The sequence below is a fragment of the Myotis brandtii genome, unplaced genomic scaffold (assembly GCF_000412655.1).
Source record: "Myotis brandtii unplaced genomic scaffold, ASM41265v1 scaffold2561, whole genome shotgun sequence".
In the NCBI taxonomy this organism is placed as follows: domain Eukaryota; kingdom Metazoa; phylum Chordata; class Mammalia; order Chiroptera; family Vespertilionidae; genus Myotis; species Myotis brandtii.
The window spans coordinates 292,118-306,576 of record NW_005359721.1 but is presented as its reverse complement, the minus strand read 5'-3'; the positions used below and the strand labels follow the sequence as shown (position 1 = coordinate 306,576).

The 14,459-nt window shown below is 50.9% G+C and overlaps 1 protein-coding gene across 3 annotated transcripts; it reads right to left on the bottom strand.

Annotated features, from left to right (window-relative positions):
• Window positions 1-6,119: 6,119 nt before the first annotated feature.
• On the bottom strand, window positions 6,120-14,453 carry BRD2 (bromodomain containing 2). Of its 3 annotated transcripts, none has more exons than XM_005867934.2 (12): window positions 13,340-14,453; window positions 11,476-11,779; window positions 10,730-10,867; window positions 10,116-10,254; window positions 9,822-10,036; window positions 9,352-9,726; window positions 8,713-8,841; window positions 8,289-8,522; window positions 7,895-8,160; window positions 7,235-7,539; window positions 6,950-7,072; window positions 6,120-6,836 (listed from the first exon to the last, which is right to left on the bottom strand). In XM_005867934.2, exons 1-12 carry the CDS (start codon window positions 13,363-13,365, stop codon window positions 6,700-6,702), a joined length of 2,391 nt encoding a protein of 796 aa, XP_005867996.1. In that variant the 5' UTR covers window positions 13,366-14,453; the 3' UTR covers window positions 6,120-6,699. The 3 variants fall into 3 exon arrangements, with proteins under 3 accessions (XP_005867996.1, XP_005867994.1, XP_014396511.1); XM_005867932.2 differs by lacking the exon at window positions 13,340-14,453 and adding an exon at window positions 11,137-11,228; XM_014541025.1 differs by lacking the exon at window positions 8,713-8,841.
• Window positions 14,454-14,459: the final 6 nt, after the last annotated feature.

The window sequence follows — 14,459 nt, the reverse complement described above, 5'->3', positions numbered from 1 at the left end:
ATTGCTTCCAGAGATAACAGTGAAGCACACAGCATCACCGGTTAGGTTATTGCTAAAACCTTTCACTGAATCTAATCAAGCCTTTGGTTCAAGGTTTGTTGGTAGAGGAATAAGTCAAATTAAACCACTAAGAAACATTATACACATTCAGAATGTGAGCTATTCTATGATATGGTTGGCCTGGTCTCTTTAAAAAGGCAGTGCAAGAAATGGTGGGGTGGGGAGGGATTAAAAGGGACTTAAGAGACATTACAATCAAATTTAGTGGGTGATTCTTGACAACATCTTTTGGGGAAAACAGATATAAAGGCACTTTTTGAGACAAATTGGAACATTTAAATGTGGGTAATCAATGATACTAGGAAATTATTTTCAGTTTTGTTCAGTATGATTATGGTACTCTAGTTATGTAGCAAGACACCTTCATGCTAAAGTATCCTATATAATAAAAGGCTAATATGCAAATAGACCGAATGGTGGAACAACCGGAACAACCAAATAACCGGTCGCTATGACATGCGTGGACCACCAGGGGGCATGTGGGGAACATGGCGGGTGTTGGCCACAGTGGGATGGTGGAGCAGGTGAGCGGGGGCGCCAGACCAAGGCAGGGCGCCAGTCGCTGTCATGGGGGTGAGCCTCTGGTGGTTACTGAAAGTTCTTTGCTCCCACGCACCGCAGTCCCGCCCAACGCTCGCACCCACCAGAGCTGCCACTCGCACCTGCTACTGGTGCCTGGTGCCGGTCACAATCACTTGGCTGGTGCCATCAGTGGGTGCAAGCGGCGGCTGCCGGCTCTAATTGCCCCTGAGGGCTTCTCCACCTCCCCCTGCTCCTGAGGGACAATCGGGGCAGCAGCCGCTGCTCACATCCACTGACTAGGGATTGAACCCACAACCTTGGCATATGGGGCAACACTCTACCTTGCCAGGGCTGAGGACCACTTTAGAAACACACCATGGTTTCTTTCAAATGAACATCTGACAAAAATTCTTATCCCTGGATAAGCGCTCACTGTCCCCCTCCACCGCCAAGGTGATGTAATGAGGTGATCACTCACCCCAATTTGCCCAGGACTTCCCCAGTTTTATTGCTGCAAGTCCCATGTCCTGGGCAAACCAGAGGCGGTAGGTTCCCCTCCACTTAGCACACCTTGATGATACACCTGTCCAAGCCTCAGCCCCGGGACTGCCAGGCCGAGGGCAGGGCAGGGGAGCCTCCTGTGGGAATCTGTGCGGGGTCCCTGGTAGAGCTGTTACTTAATCTCTCTGAGCCTCAGTTTCCTCATCTGTAAAGGGTGGTGACTACCTCATGGTGTAATTGGGGACTTAAACTGTAAAGGCGCTCAGAAGTGTCTGGCACGCCCCCTCGCCCTTCACACAATGCACATTTGTGGGGAACCTGGTGCTAAACCATTCGTAGACGACCTGCTTCTGGGTCAGGGTTTCGTATGTAGCAGAGCAGCTCCCTCGCTGCGATCTATTGAAAATCAGCCCCGGACACAAGGGTTTGTAAAAAGAACAACAAAAAGAAGTGCCTGGCACATTGCGAATTCTGTATGAGTGCTTATTACAGAAACAGAGAAGTCACAAAGGGACACATTTAGGGGGAAAATTGGGGTGTTTCTGGACATGGGCTGAGTGCCGGAGCCTGTGGGACATTGCCATCAGGCAGCTGAAAAACAGACTTGCCACTTTGGAGCAAGGTCTGGGCAGAGTTTGCCTCCAGACAAATGGGTCAAATTGCTTAGCAACACTGTGCAAACGAGAAGAGAACCAAGAAGGTAACACGGGGAGCCCAGCATCTCCCGGGAGGCTGAGCCCGACCTTGGGGACCCCGACTAGGAGGGGCCGTGTGAAAAGTGTGAGGGTAGGAGTGTATCAGAGGAGCCGGGGAAGCCCAGGAGACGCTTCAGAGAAACTCATGCTTCAAACTTGAAGTAACAGGGAAGTAAAAAGGGAAGGGAAGAACCTAGAGAGGGGAGGCTGGGCACAAAAATAGCTAGAGATTCAGGAGGAAGTCATGGGTGACATGCTCACCAGGTGGCGCCAGAGCCCTGTCTGTCTTACCAAGTGTCTCAGAGCCAGTGCCAGCCTTGCTGGAGCGCCATTCACACCTGCCAGCCAGCCAGGTGGCACTCCTTCAGCCACTCGATCAGACTCCCATACTGCCAAGCTCTGGGCCTACCCGTGTCCCTGCATCTACATCGCTGCCTCTCCATCCCAAACCTCCCCTCACTTGCTGGACCGAGCGTGGCAACTGCTTTCAAAATGAGCACTCTCCATCCCTCCTCGGCACCCACAAACCCATGACTCCTGACAGCAATTGCTTCAAAGTATGTCTCCTCACTGCCCACCAGCCCACGGTATTGGGGTTCAAGTCCCCCCTCCAGCACTCACGTTGCCACTTTGGGCAAATTCCTTACCCTTTCTTTGTGCCTCATTTCCTCATCTGTTAAATGGAGATAAATGACTTACCTCATAGAGCCAAAATGAGGATGAAATGAGTTTATAGTTTCTATCTTTTCGTTAGTAGAGTGCTTGGCATAGTAAAATGTTTGGGATAAAAATTCAAGTCCTTATCGTCGCTTGCCCACTTTTCTGGCCTTGTCTGAAAGCACTCCCTTCATTCTCGCTGCTTCAGCGCCACCTGTGTTCGGCCATTGCCCATTGCCCATCTCCTTTCCTCTGCCGACAGCGTTTACTCCCCGCCTCCTCTCTGACACCATCACTCACCCATCTGCTGGGAGCTGTCATCTCTGATTAGCCATCTCTCAGATCAGAGCCCTCTCCTACCAATTCGTCTCAGATCTTCGCATATTGTGCTGCTAAGACCACTTAAAATTACGAAACACACAAAAACCCTGCAGCTGCCTAATGTTGCCCCTTTCCTCACTCCCAGCACGCCAACCACGGGGCAGAAAGCTGTCTCATTCAGGCTGGAGGCCAGCTAGCAGGAATTTGGAAAGAGCTTGCACAAGGCGATCTGGAAAGGCGATCAGCAAAGATGCGAGATCATGATGCAAGATCAGGGAAACGTCAGCTCAGTTCCCACCTACCATTCCCACATCTTCCCAGCTTGCTATCAGTCCCTCTCGTTGCACGGGGAGACCTCCCTCAGCTATTTGGTTAAGCCCCCGAGAATCTTTGGTCCTTGTCCTGGAGCCCCTCATGCTGGTCCCTTGGGGAGCAGGGCTTCCCAATGAGGACAGTCCTGAATGGACCTAAGAGAAAGGTTTGCAGGGCCGGGACGGGGGTCGCACATTGAAGCCAATCAGTACAACCACTGTTTCCATGATTAATCATCGAACCCTATGATAGAGCAAGCTTCTTGAAGACAGGGCCCTGTCTTCTATCTACATCCCTACTTAGCAGAACTTGTTGAAAAATAAAAAGCAAGCAAGGAAACTCAACAAAAGATGTCGACTGAATACTTCCTATGGAAACACTAAGGGCCCAGTACACAAATTCGTGCACCATGAAAGGAACTGTGGGCTGCAAGGCTGCTGTAGGCACAGGGGCGGGACTTGGCTCACCCTCCGTGCCCCCACCCGGCCCCTCCCACTGCGGCCCCCCGGTCCTGTCTGCCGGTAGCCCCGCTCCCGCTGCCACCACTCACATGCACTGACAGTGCTGCCCTGCTCACACATGCTGAAGGCGTGAAGCGAGCGGGGCCGGCGCCATCAATGGGTGCGAGTGGCAGCTGCTGCCCCGATCACCCCTCAGGAGCAGGGGGAGGTGGAGAAGCCCTGAGGGGCGATCAGGGCTGCAGCTGCAGCTTGCACCCACTGATGGCGCCAAGCGATCGGGGCCAGTGCCGGGTGCCAGCAGTGGGTGTAAGTGGCGGCTCCGATGCTGGCAGTGGGTGCGAGTGGGACTGGTGCCAGCAGCAGGTGCGAGTGCCGGGTGAGACCACAGCGTGCGAGAGCAAAGAATTTTCAGTAACCACCAGAGGCTCGCCCCGATGACAGTGACCGGCACCCTGCCTTGGTCTGGCGCCCCTGCTCACCTCCTTCATCATCCTGCTGCTGACGATGCCTGCCACGTTCTGCATATGCCCCCTGGTGGTCAACACACATAGCAACTGGTTCTTTGGTTGTTCCGCCGTTTGGTCTATTTGCATACTAGCCCTTTATTATATAGGATTTAGGGGGAGCAAATGGCATGAGATGAAGAAACAAAAAGCAGCAGCAGTGGGTCAGGACTCCAAGAGCTGGGCTGCCTGGGAATTAACCCCTCCCCTCCCGCCCCCAGCACCAGCTGGGCAGGAGAGCTGGGGCTTGGACTAAGAGAGAAAGTGAATCAAAGGACAGACTGGCTCAAACTGAAACCTCAAAGTTCAGGGACCATGGCAGGGACTCTACCAAAAGGCTGCTGATCAGGAAATCCATGTACTATGTAAACTGCCTAATGTGGCAGGGTGGGAGGTGAACCACAGGGCCACGCCACTTCCCCAATCTCAGCCTTTTCTACAGAGGACGAGCCAGGCTCTTCTCACGCATTTACAGTGGTTCTCAAGTCTGGGTATATGAAACTCAGTTTACAGGAAACTAGACTAAGGTGTCTTCAAAGGTACAATGTTAGAAACACACCTAACATTTGATAGTTGACATTTTTTATTTTTCCAAACTATAATAAAAAACATCTTGAGTATATGAACATAAGGAATGGAACTACAGTCTGCCTTAAGATGCTGTAACTAGCCTCCTTCCCAAACTCAACTCAAACATGAAATTCCTTCTGAAATGTCATGTGCCCTTTGAGTCAGCTGACTCCTGGCGACCTGTGAACCATGTCCACTGTCCTATCCACAAAACTGCTCAGCTCCTGGACTCAGGCCAATGGCTTCTTCCTTGGAGTCAATCCAGCTCACACCTGGACCCTCTTTCCCGTTTTATTCTTCCTAGAACTCGGCCTTCTCTTCCAAAGCCTTGCCTTGTAATCAGCCTGGAGTCCTCCACATTTATTCCTTTCTAAGACTTTGAAATCCTAGCCCACTAACACAAACCTTGATAAAGTACCTCTAGTTTTCAAAATCTTCTCTAATGCTCAAGGACGAGAACTCAAAGGGAACTAGCCGAGGGCACTCGGAGTGCCACACTTAGGTTGGCCAAAAAGCCCACTCAGGGGTTTCCTCCCCATTAAAATGAAGGACTTCGAACAACAGTAAGTTTTCAATCCTGCTGCACATCGCCATCTCCCGAGCTTTTGAAGTGTTGCCCAGGCCCCAATTTGCTCAGAATTCATAACCATAGAATAGAAATAATTGCATTGTTTTTATAAGCTCGGTAGTCCTAATATGTAAGCAGGGTTGAAAAATCGCTTTCAAAATCTTCACTACCATCTCCACCTTCTACCTTGTTTCTTCCAGCATTACTTATGGGAGAATAAACCATTTGCTTTAAATTCCCAATTCAGTGTTTATAACAATATTCAGGTTTCTTACATGGCCCATTACACTAAGCTAGATGTCTTCCTTTTAGTCTAAGTCCCAAATTCCAGAGCCTCCAAGTCCCAGCTCCCTGAACTATATACAGCCCCTCCCCTTAGAGCAAGACAAGGGGTTAGACTTGTGGAGGTGCTTTTGTGACTGAACTTGAATTACTGGAATGCTCTGAATTGGCATATTAATAAACTACGCCGGGCCCTGTCAATCTATAATCCGAAGCCAAAGCAGCAAATTATAAAAGCAGGCACCAGTGCCTTCTCAGGCAGATGCTCAGTGCCCCACTGCCTGCTTCCTCCCATCCCTTCCCATTTGGTGGCGTTCCGGAGACAACCCACACCCACGCGGCGCTGCAGAAAACCTCAATGTCTGCCCGTCTTGAGCTTTAACCTCATGATGAAGGCACACAGGAGCCCAAGGGTTTGCTTTGTTCATCTAAACTGGCGCAAGTCATGAACCTAAAGGTTATTCTGGACTCACTTTACAATGGGCCCATCCATTTCCTTTTAGCACCACAGCAACCGCCTTCGGGTTTGTATAAAAACCAAGACACAACCCAACTACAGGATGACTCTACCTTTTCCCCACCTCAAAAATACTTCTTAAAAATTCTCAGATAATTCTATCATGTTCCTTTTGAAGCACCACAGAAACATGTTAAGATAACACAAAACTTGAATAATACTTTCTTTATTTACAAGTTAGAATCAACAGACAAAGACAATCCAGGGGACCAAATGGGGAGATGATAGAAACCCCAAGGGCCCCAAATGGAGCAGAAGAAAAAGGGAAAACAGAGTAGAAAAATGTCAACGTAAAAAATGAGCTCCCCCTTCTCCCTTCCCCACGGAGGCCAAAGGGACCATGGCCCCACACGCCTCAGCCTTACCTAGCTTAAATAAATTAGAACAACCAACCTCACAACTGGGCCTTTGCAAGTGAACAGGGCCGCTTATGGCCTCAGGCAACCCCTACTGGGTCTTTGCCCACTCCCACCGTCCGGTCCCAATCATTTTGAATGGGGACCCTGCCCAAGAGGTCACTTTCAATGGGGCTGGGAACACAACCATATTTTGTCCATTATGTCCCTCCTTCGGCAAATGTCCCCACATCCCTCCCCCCTGCAGAGCCAGCTCTCCTACAGTGGGGGGAGTGGGTGAGATGAGGAAGTGTCACAGCACGGGGGGAAGGGATGGGGCAGGGTGGTCTAAGGGTCCGGTCCTGCGGAGCCTCCTGCCCCATCTGGCCGGGCCCTTAGCCTGAGTCCGAATCACTGGTGTCTGAAGAGGATGACGATGAAGAGGAGGAGCTGGAGTCTGAGCTGGAGCTGGAAGCGCTGAGGCGTGACACCGCTACTTGCTGAGCAGATGACGACTCTGTTTTCTCACTCGCTGCAAAACAAAGTTAAAGGTTAAAGATGTGTAAGTTCGATCTCCATTTGTGAAGAAAGGACAGTCAAGTTGGCAGAATACAGTGAACTTGCAGTGGTGTACAGGATACTCACCTTTCTTGGGGGGCTTTTTGGTGGAATTGAGCTGCCCACTAACATCTTGTAACCGCTTTTCTAGTTCCCGCTTCTTCTCCAAAGCCAGTTCCTCCTTTGTCTTTCCCACAGGTTTTTTAATGGCTAGAAAAGAGATGCACCAGGCCTAAGACACTGCACCCTAGTGTTGCCAAGTTCCTTCCATCCCGGAAGCTGACAGGAGTGCACCAAGTATGCACACTACTACCGCCTTTCTAACCTGTCCTGAGACTCTCACAAAGATTGGTGGGCCCCATTCATACTCACTGTAGGGCTTCCGCGGTTTCTTTCTAAGGCAGGAAAGGACGTAGCGCTCAAGCTCTCGAAGTGTGGATGGCTTGAGAGTTTCAAAATCAATCTCAATCTCTTCTGGATTTGAGTCACGTAAGGAGGGCTCCCTGGCTTGGATTATGTGCACAACTCGACCCAGCTTCTCCCCAGGTAATTTATTGATGTCCAGGCTCAACTGACGCTTCTCATCGTAACTCATGGGCCGACTTTCCTCTTCCTCCTCTGAATCGTAGCCTGTAGGCAGGGTTGGTGGGGCTGTCTTTGTGGCCTTTTTGGGTAGTCTACGGACAAAAGAAAATTCTGTTAGAGAAGCATCCTTTAACCCTCTCTGAACAGGTTCTTACTGTTCAATCCAATGTCTGTTGTTTTTGTTTGGTGGTATTGCATACTTCTTTCCTGTTTCCTTTTTTAAGCTGTGTCCTGGTTTGGGGATTTTTGTGTGTGGTTACCAAAATAAAGTTTTATTGGAACATGTATTCATGTCCGTATCTTTATTGCCTATGGCTACTTTTGCACTGTCAGAGTTGAGTAGCTTTGAGAGACCCTGTGGTCCTCAGAGTCTGTGTCTGTCACCTGGCCACTTACAGGAGAAAACCTGTAAGGAATAGGAGAATGCATCCTCCTGTTACAACTCACTTGGTGCCACTTCCTCCAGAAGGTCCAAAGCCAGGGGGACCTAGTGTAGCAGCACTGCCAACCCCACTGCCACTTGCTTTCTTGGACTTCTTGGGCTGAGAGAGGCGGGGTGCCCGAGACCCCCTGTCATCTTCATCTACCCCAGCTCGGCCTCGATGCTTCTCTGCCTTCCGTTTCTTCTTCTTCTCTTTTTTCTCTCTCTTCCGCTTGGGCTTGGATATTGGGCCTTGGGACAGGGCAGCCAGTTGTTCATGTACTGCCCGAAGCTAGAAAGGAAAAAAAGAATCAAGATGTGAAATGAGAAAAACACATCAAGTAGAACAATCTGAAAAGAAGAGAAGAAAAAAAGGGCAAAGACAGGCAAGAATGTCTTGAGCTGAACAGGGACAAGTACCTGTTCCTGCAGCTCAGCCAGGCGATGAGCCCGTTCTTCCTCAGAGTCAGAGCTTTCACTCTCTTCTTCCTCTTCCTCCTCCTCCTCCTCGGAAGAGCTCTCACTGCTACTCTCCTCACTAGAGGACTCTGAAGATGATTTGGCCAGGCCGGCAGGCAAGGCAGTAGAGATTGGCAGAGGCCCTGGCTCCAGTGGTTCATCTGGCATCTTGGCATAACGGAACTCAAATACGTCCTAGAAAGAGAGGCTGACTCAAAACCATGCTGGGGATAGTGCCCTGACTGTACCCAGCCACCTGGTGACACGGCTCCAATTTACAACTGTAAAGATTAAGAGATCCTCATGTTAAGATGGTACAGTGCAGATGACAAAACTCTCTCTCCCCAGACCTAGTCATTCTCCAGACTCCAACCTTGACACTCACCTGTAGCTTTCGTGCCATGGCCACAACATCGTGGTCTGGGGGATTGTACTTATAGCAGTTGGAGAACATAAGCCGCACATCAGCAGCAAACTCCTGGGCATCCCGGTAATCCCGATTCTCCATCTTCCGCTGCAGAAGGAGGCAGCATCAGAAGCTGCACAGGCAGGGAGACTCACCTTTCCCTGCCAACCCGACACCGCAAGAGCAGCCCTCTCGAGAGCACAGTGGGGGTGTGACTTTAAGGATCTGTGCCCTGGGGTTCAAATTTGAAGTCAAAGGAATTTGGGTGGGTTGAAGAAATATCTATGTCTAGGAAAAAAATCCTTTCTAAGTAACACGGGTCAGTGGCCTCTGACTATCCTTCACTCCATAACTACCCTAACCCAATACCCCCAATAAGCAGGACTTAAATGAAATATAAATAGTGTTGCTCTGAAGACCCACCATAATACAATTTCAAACTCCAGAAAATAGGGACTCTTATCAAGCACTTGACCAATTGCCACATTACTCTTTTGTAAAAGTAAAATACTAAAAAACAAAGATTGCTGTGTTCCCGTAAGGAGGTGACTGAGTTTTTATTGATCCCTAGGCTCCAATCACTGCCTGAGTGTCCCATCTGCCCCATGCAGTGGGTACCTTTACAGTGCTGAGGTCCATGGGGTGTTTAATGATGTCATGGTAATCATGCAGGCCCAGAGCAGAAGCATCCACTGGTTTATAGAAAGGCCAGGCATAGGCAGCATGCTTCTTAGAGAGTAACTCCTTCAAAATTCCATTGCAATGTTTCAACTGTTCTGATAGCTTTCCTTTCTTGGAGCTCTGGTGTTGTTGCTGAGAGTCAGGTAAGTCTTTGCGTGGGGGCTTGATGGGGCGGCCACTCTCTCTGCGCATAGGGGGAAGCCGTGCTGCCTTCGGCTCAAGACCCCCGGGGGGGCTAGCTGGGGAACCAGGAGCCAGGATGGCTGTAGGTGTTGGGGTAGTAGTATCTGCTTTCCGCTTTACCCCCTTTTTCTGCAAAGAAAAACAAGATGGAAACCTTTTACCTCAGGTCCACCTCAATCAAGCTTTCCCTCCCGATTGTCCAAAAGAAATCCATGGATCTATACCTTGGCAAGGGGCTGGGCTGGGGGAGCTGCAGAGACAGCCAGGAGCGGGGGTCCGGCGGAGTGCAAGGACTTGAGAAGGGGAGAAGAGATGACCGATGAGTGGGGAATGTTGAGGACAGTGGTAGGTATCTCGGGAGGTGGAGTATACAAGGCTGTGTGAGATACAGAAGAGATAGCAGGCACCTGGTGGGCACTGGTGATACTGCCCTGGAGTGCTAAAAGAGAAAAAAAGGTTAGTGTGGTCATCTTTCCCACCTTTTGGTCTCCCACTAGCAAAACTGCCACTCTTCCTACCTGCCAACTTGGCCCCCTTCTTGTGGCTGTTCTTAGGGATGGTCACCACAAGCTCTTGTTCCTCTTGTGGCATTGATGCCACTTTCTGTAGGAAGATCTTTTCCAGCGTTTGTGCCATCAGGACAATATCATCAGTGGGCTACAGAAAACAAACAAAAAGGTTCAAATATCAGCAAAATATAGATTACTTTCCTCAAAGGAATTCCTAGCTCCAGGCATCATCACCACTCCTTGGATATAAGTTTGTCACGGAGTACTAAAAATTACCTACATGGGGCCACTAATTCCCACTTTCTCTCCCAAACCCTGTCCCTCAAAACGCAACCAAGAAAGAAAATTCAGAAATAAGGAAAGTAGATCCTGCTCTTTTCAGATCTCTAGGAATTCCTAACAAACAGGGCCACCACCCAAGTATGAAGAGTGTTCTACTTAAACCTTTAACTCTGGATTTCTGAAGCCACATCACTGGGTGATGGTACCCTTTGGAGCTCAGGTTTTCTAGATCCTGACTACTGAGAACACCTACTATAGTAAAAGAATTGTGTAGACAAAACTCCAGCAATGAAAACACCGTCTGTCCCCGTCTATTAATGAACACACAGAGAAAAACTCACTTTGTTGTAGATGTAACAGTTGGTGAACATGGTATTAAAATCCTGCATACACTCTGAAGCAGCCCAATAATAGTTGTTTTCAAGTCTCCTCTTAATAGTACCCATGTCCATCGGCTGCTTTATAATTTTGTGGTAATCCTAGAAAAACACAAAACAAAAAAAAAGGTCAGAGCCACCAAAAAATGCATACCTGTTCTCCTAAGCAAATTACTCATCCCCCAACACACACACATACACACACGCCCTGTGTCGAAGGAGTAGTTCCCTAAACTGCGGCCCCAATTAAACTACAGGACAGAAAAAAATGGAATAGGATTCTTAACACCCATCAGGAGGCCCCTACTGTCTTTCTCTAACCACCCACACCTCCCACCCACTCTGCAAGGTTTCCCATCCTGTGACATTACCTCTGGGGCTGGCTATCCATGGGCTGCATGAGGGAGAGGAAGAAGCTAAGAATTTTGGCCACCGTGGTCCTCTCCCAACCAGGGGTGGGAATCTGTAAAATGGAGCCAGGGCACAAAAGTTAAGGAAGGACACACGGAGGGCACAAAGAGAAATGCCAAGATAGCAAACTGTTGGATCAATGGCAAAGGACCAAAAATTCAGAAATCTGGTGGCTATATGCTCAATGTGGGGGAGATGGGAATCCCTAGGGGCCGCAGCAACTATACTAGACAGCCCACCCCCACTCATACACATTCTTGTTCATTCCCACACCTCCCCACTTCAACTTCTCAACTCACCGGCAGACCCAGTTTGACAGCATCCACAGGCTGCCGGAAGGGCCATGCAAACTGATGTTTCCACAGAGCCTTCATCACCACCTTGTGCAGGTACTGCAGCTGGTTGGTAACCCGTCCTGGCTTTTTGGGATTGGATACCTCCGGGGGTGGTGGGTTGGCAGGGGTCAGTTGTAAAGCTGGCACTGAAGCCATTGTGGGGCTTTCGAATCCCTCATACAACAGGGAGGGCTTTCGAATCCTTTTCCCAGGCGCTGCAGCTTCTGGGCCCAGCCCCAGTAACCCTGCATTCCCCTCCCCAGGGAGCCTGTGAAAATGGGAAACAAGATTAGATGTGTGGCAAGCTATAGAAACTAGGGAAGAGTGTAATTTACACTACACACCCAATAAATCCACACTTGGGGCCTAGTGAGAAGTAGGCAAACTTTACAACCAGTACTCAAACATGCGAGATTTTGTTCTTGTCCTCCATTCCCATGTTTTTGTTTCCTTATTTCTACCACACCTATTTAGATCCCACCTTCTGGAGTCTGATAGGTTAGGAAAAAAAAAAAGCCCCCAAATGGTTTCTTGCAGGACATAACTGAGAACCACAGGCTAATGGGGAAGAGACTTAAGTGAAATGGGTGGAGCGTCCAAACTCAAGCTCCAAGCATGAGGACCTCATCCACTAGTAGGCCCTAGTGACTAGGGGCTTGATGGTTGCCATGGTGGTCGAGCCTGGGGGAAGCAGGTGGAAAGAGGAAGGGAACAAAAAAGGGAGAATTTCATAAAATGCTGATCAGACAGCTAAGAATCCACCAGGGCAGAAGAGATCAGCATCCTCCACATGCTCTGCATAGTTAACTTCAAAGAGAAAACAGACCCCGGAAATCTAACGGAAAACCATACCAACTAAAAAAAAAAAAAAAAAAATCAGACAAGGAGCATATTTGTTGGGCTTCACAGCCTGTAATAATCCAGCTGCCAGCCCCCGGAATTTTTGGCAAATCCAACCTCCTCGCTCCAAGGGCCTCAAAAAGTAGAGCTGCCCAGTCAAGGTCACAAGAGGGATAGACCCTCGCCCCCACCTTGCCAAAAAACAAGATTCCAACAACAGTTCCCACTGGAGCATCAACTCTGGAGATTCAAGGCCAACAGTGGTTCAGGTTTACATTCTCCTTGGTGCTCCTCTGGACCAGGTGTTTCCAGGGCCTACGATTAAGATCACTACCCTGAGATCTTATTGACACCCGAAGACAGCTGGACCGGAATCCTTAGTTCCACCTCCCACCTTGAATGAAACTCAAAGATATCAAAACCGTCCCCACCACCGAACAAAACACTCATCCACCCCAACACAAAACCGACCCAGTTATTGTAAGACAAGCAGGGGTTTAATGATCCAGCCCAGATACCAAGCACCCACAGGCTAACAATAATCCCTGTCCCTACTCTGGGAATTCCCATAGCCAGTCCCCGAAGCTGTCACCATGGCAACCCTATAAGGCACTAGTTGTGGCCGCGAACACCTCAAAAGGACTATGACAAACCGTCGCTAAACACAAGGCCCAATACCCGCAGCCCAATCAATGTGGTCCTTCCCCATTACATTCCGCCGCCAACCTAGCTGGGACCGACTCGGTTAAGACTGGGCCACCGCCGGGGAAGTAGCGGAGTCATTGACAACCTGTACTCCCTCCATACGCAGCGGCCGGGACACGACCACGGTTCCAAAACCGTCGCTCAAGCCCCTCCGCGAGCCCCCGAGTCAACAGTCGCGCCACGGAAGAGCAGCGCGCCCGTCTGTTCTGTATTCCCTCCGAACCCGACCCCTCACCCCCCTGCCGCAGCCCCCAACGTCCCCGTCCCGCTCGCGACGACGTACTTGTGGGGAGTTACGTTTTGCAGCATCTTGACCGCGGGGAACCGGCGCTGCACTCAGCCGCGGCAAGTCCGGGTGGCCTCGGTTCCCCTCGCCGCCCGGTCCAGCATAACCCGGGAAGTAGGGGGGGCCGCTGCCCTTGCCTTCCAGGCGACAACCCCCCCCCACCGGGCAGGAAAGAAAGTCTCCTCCGCTGTTTCACCGAAAGCTCCCGGCAGCTTGGCGCGCTCCGCAGGAGGCGGACAGCGAGAAAATGGCGGCGGCCTCAGCAGAGGCGGGCGAGCGAGGGGACTCTTCCAACCCTAGGAAGGCCCCCGATCCCAGACAACGTCGTCAATATTGCCCGCTGTTCATCTGCAAGAATCCCCTCTTCCTGCGGGGACCGTCCGGGGCGGACGAAGTCCCGTTTCAATCTCGATGGAGGCGGATGAACACGGAAAGTGGTTTAAGGAGCCGCCGCCTCCATCTTTGAAATCCTCTTGAGGGCGGAGTAGAGGGGGTGGACAGATTCCGAGGATTGGGCGGGGCCCGAAAAAGGGGAGCTTCGGGGGCTTCTATGGGGTCTGTACTGTCCGCCGGGAACGGTCATAGGCCGAGACGAAGGCCATTTCCAAGCGGATGGACGTGGATTGCAATGGCGGGCCCCGACGACTCGAAAGCTCTGTATCGGTAGGCAGAATCCTCCAGCCCGTTCTAGAGGTTGCTCCACTCCAGCGCGAAATGGCGCCGCTGAGCCCCGCGCCAGCCCTTTATATATAGGCGGAGGGGCGGAGCTTCGCCGCTCATGCGCGCCACCGCGCTTGAGACTTCCCCCACCCCCGGCGCGCGCGCACGCCCGGGAAGAAGTCCAGGCGAAGGGGAAGGAACGCCTCTCCGCGGGAGCATCTTCTATTGGTCCGCTGGAGCGATTACGTCATAAACTTGATTCCCAGAGCGTCGGTCACCAGGCAGAAGAGTGCCGCAGAGCCCTCAGGGAAGCGGCGGCCGCCATGTCGCTGAGCCAATTGGCTGCGCCAAGGGTCGGCGACTCCAGGGGAAGGACGTCGGCCGGGGGCAGCACCCTCTCCCCACCTCCCTTTCCGATAGTCTTCCCAGGCCTCCGGGCCCGGGGCGACCGGCGACC